This window comes from Alligator sinensis, unplaced genomic scaffold, assembly GCF_000455745.1.
Source record: "Alligator sinensis unplaced genomic scaffold, ASM45574v1 scaffold1580_1, whole genome shotgun sequence".
Taxonomy (NCBI): Eukaryota; Metazoa; Chordata; order Crocodylia; family Alligatoridae; genus Alligator; species Alligator sinensis.
The window spans coordinates 170,889-172,076 of NW_005843156.1; the positions used below are offsets into that span (position 1 = coordinate 170,889).

Genomic DNA, 1,188 nt, shown 5'->3' on the forward strand with positions numbered 1-1,188 from the left:
TTCCTGCTGTGATGCGGTGGGGCCCATCACCCTCCTCCTGCTCCCCCATATGCATGTGGCCCCTCGCCCTCCTCCCACTCCCCACAGCCCCAAGCAGCCCTTGTAGGCTGGAACTCTGCCAGCCTCCACGGTGACATCCATGGCTTCCTGGGTTTTTTTCTCCTTTAAAAGTGAAAATATATGGTTTTCTCCTTAAAGGAGAAAAGCCACGTTTTTCCACAGGAAACGGAAAACCCGGATCCCTGCTGATAACTGCCAACATGCACACACTAATGCAAGGCAAGTGCAAGACAGCTTGCCCCTCAGTTTAAAAGAAGGGGTAAAAAGCATGTGCATGGTCAGGCTCTTAGGTAGACACACTGTTAATTCACACTCCAGCTTATTTTTCTGTAACCTGTTTGTGGGACCATAACTACTGACTGGCTTAATTACCCTTACTGAACAAAACCCTGTGTTACTCAGACCTCTTTTCTCATCTAGTTCAGAATAAGCTGACCCAAGAAATAAATCTAGGATTTTGGGGAATTGTTTCTACAAATTGTTTAAAATTGTTTTGGGGAATTCTTACTTCCCTGGTGAATTATGACTTAACTGCAGCAAATAGTAGGTCTGACTGGACATACCTGGAGCGGGCTGCAAGAATAGCCTTATGGGCTGGTCTTGGATGGCCATCTAACAGTAGAATGATATCACAGAACTCCATCCCAGCTCCTTCTAGATAAGCCTTCATGTCCTGAATCAAAGATGTGCCTGAAGAAAACAACATAGTGAGGTGGTTAAAAATAAAACATTCCACATGATTAGCTTCTATAAAGTTAACAGAAGGCTGAACCACTTCTACAACAGGTTTTCCTTTAGAAGGTGATTGGCAAATAGACACTTCATTAATCCTTAGAGCAGAACATGTTTAATCCCAGCTAGTGCAGTTGCTCCAGACTGTGCAACGGTTGTTAAGCTGTAACTGCTACATCTACATCATCCTGTAGCAATAAAAAAAAAAACTAACTTTGACGCTGAATAAAGCAGGGATAAAGTTGGAGAGGTTTTGCTATATTTTTACTTTTACAAAATCATGCAGAGGTAACATCTGTTCGTAACAGCTTGTTTCAGTATCCATCCTTCAATAGCAATATAATCTTTCTCTACCTTGGATCACACCTTGATGGGGATGTTTGGCTTCTCTATCAT

The 1,188-nt window shown here is 42.7% G+C and overlaps 1 protein-coding gene across 1 annotated transcript in view; it reads right to left on the reverse strand.

Moving 5' to 3' along the window:
* LZTR1 (leucine zipper like transcription regulator 1) overlaps positions 1–1,188 on the reverse strand; it is a 48,820-nt gene that overhangs the window by 15,062 nt on the left and 32,570 nt on the right. Inside the window, exon 15 of the mRNA XM_014526779.2 lies at positions 624–750. Within this exon, the coding sequence (XP_014382265.1) occupies positions 624–750 (127 nt within the window). The remainder of the gene's footprint in view (positions 1–623; positions 751–1,188) is intronic.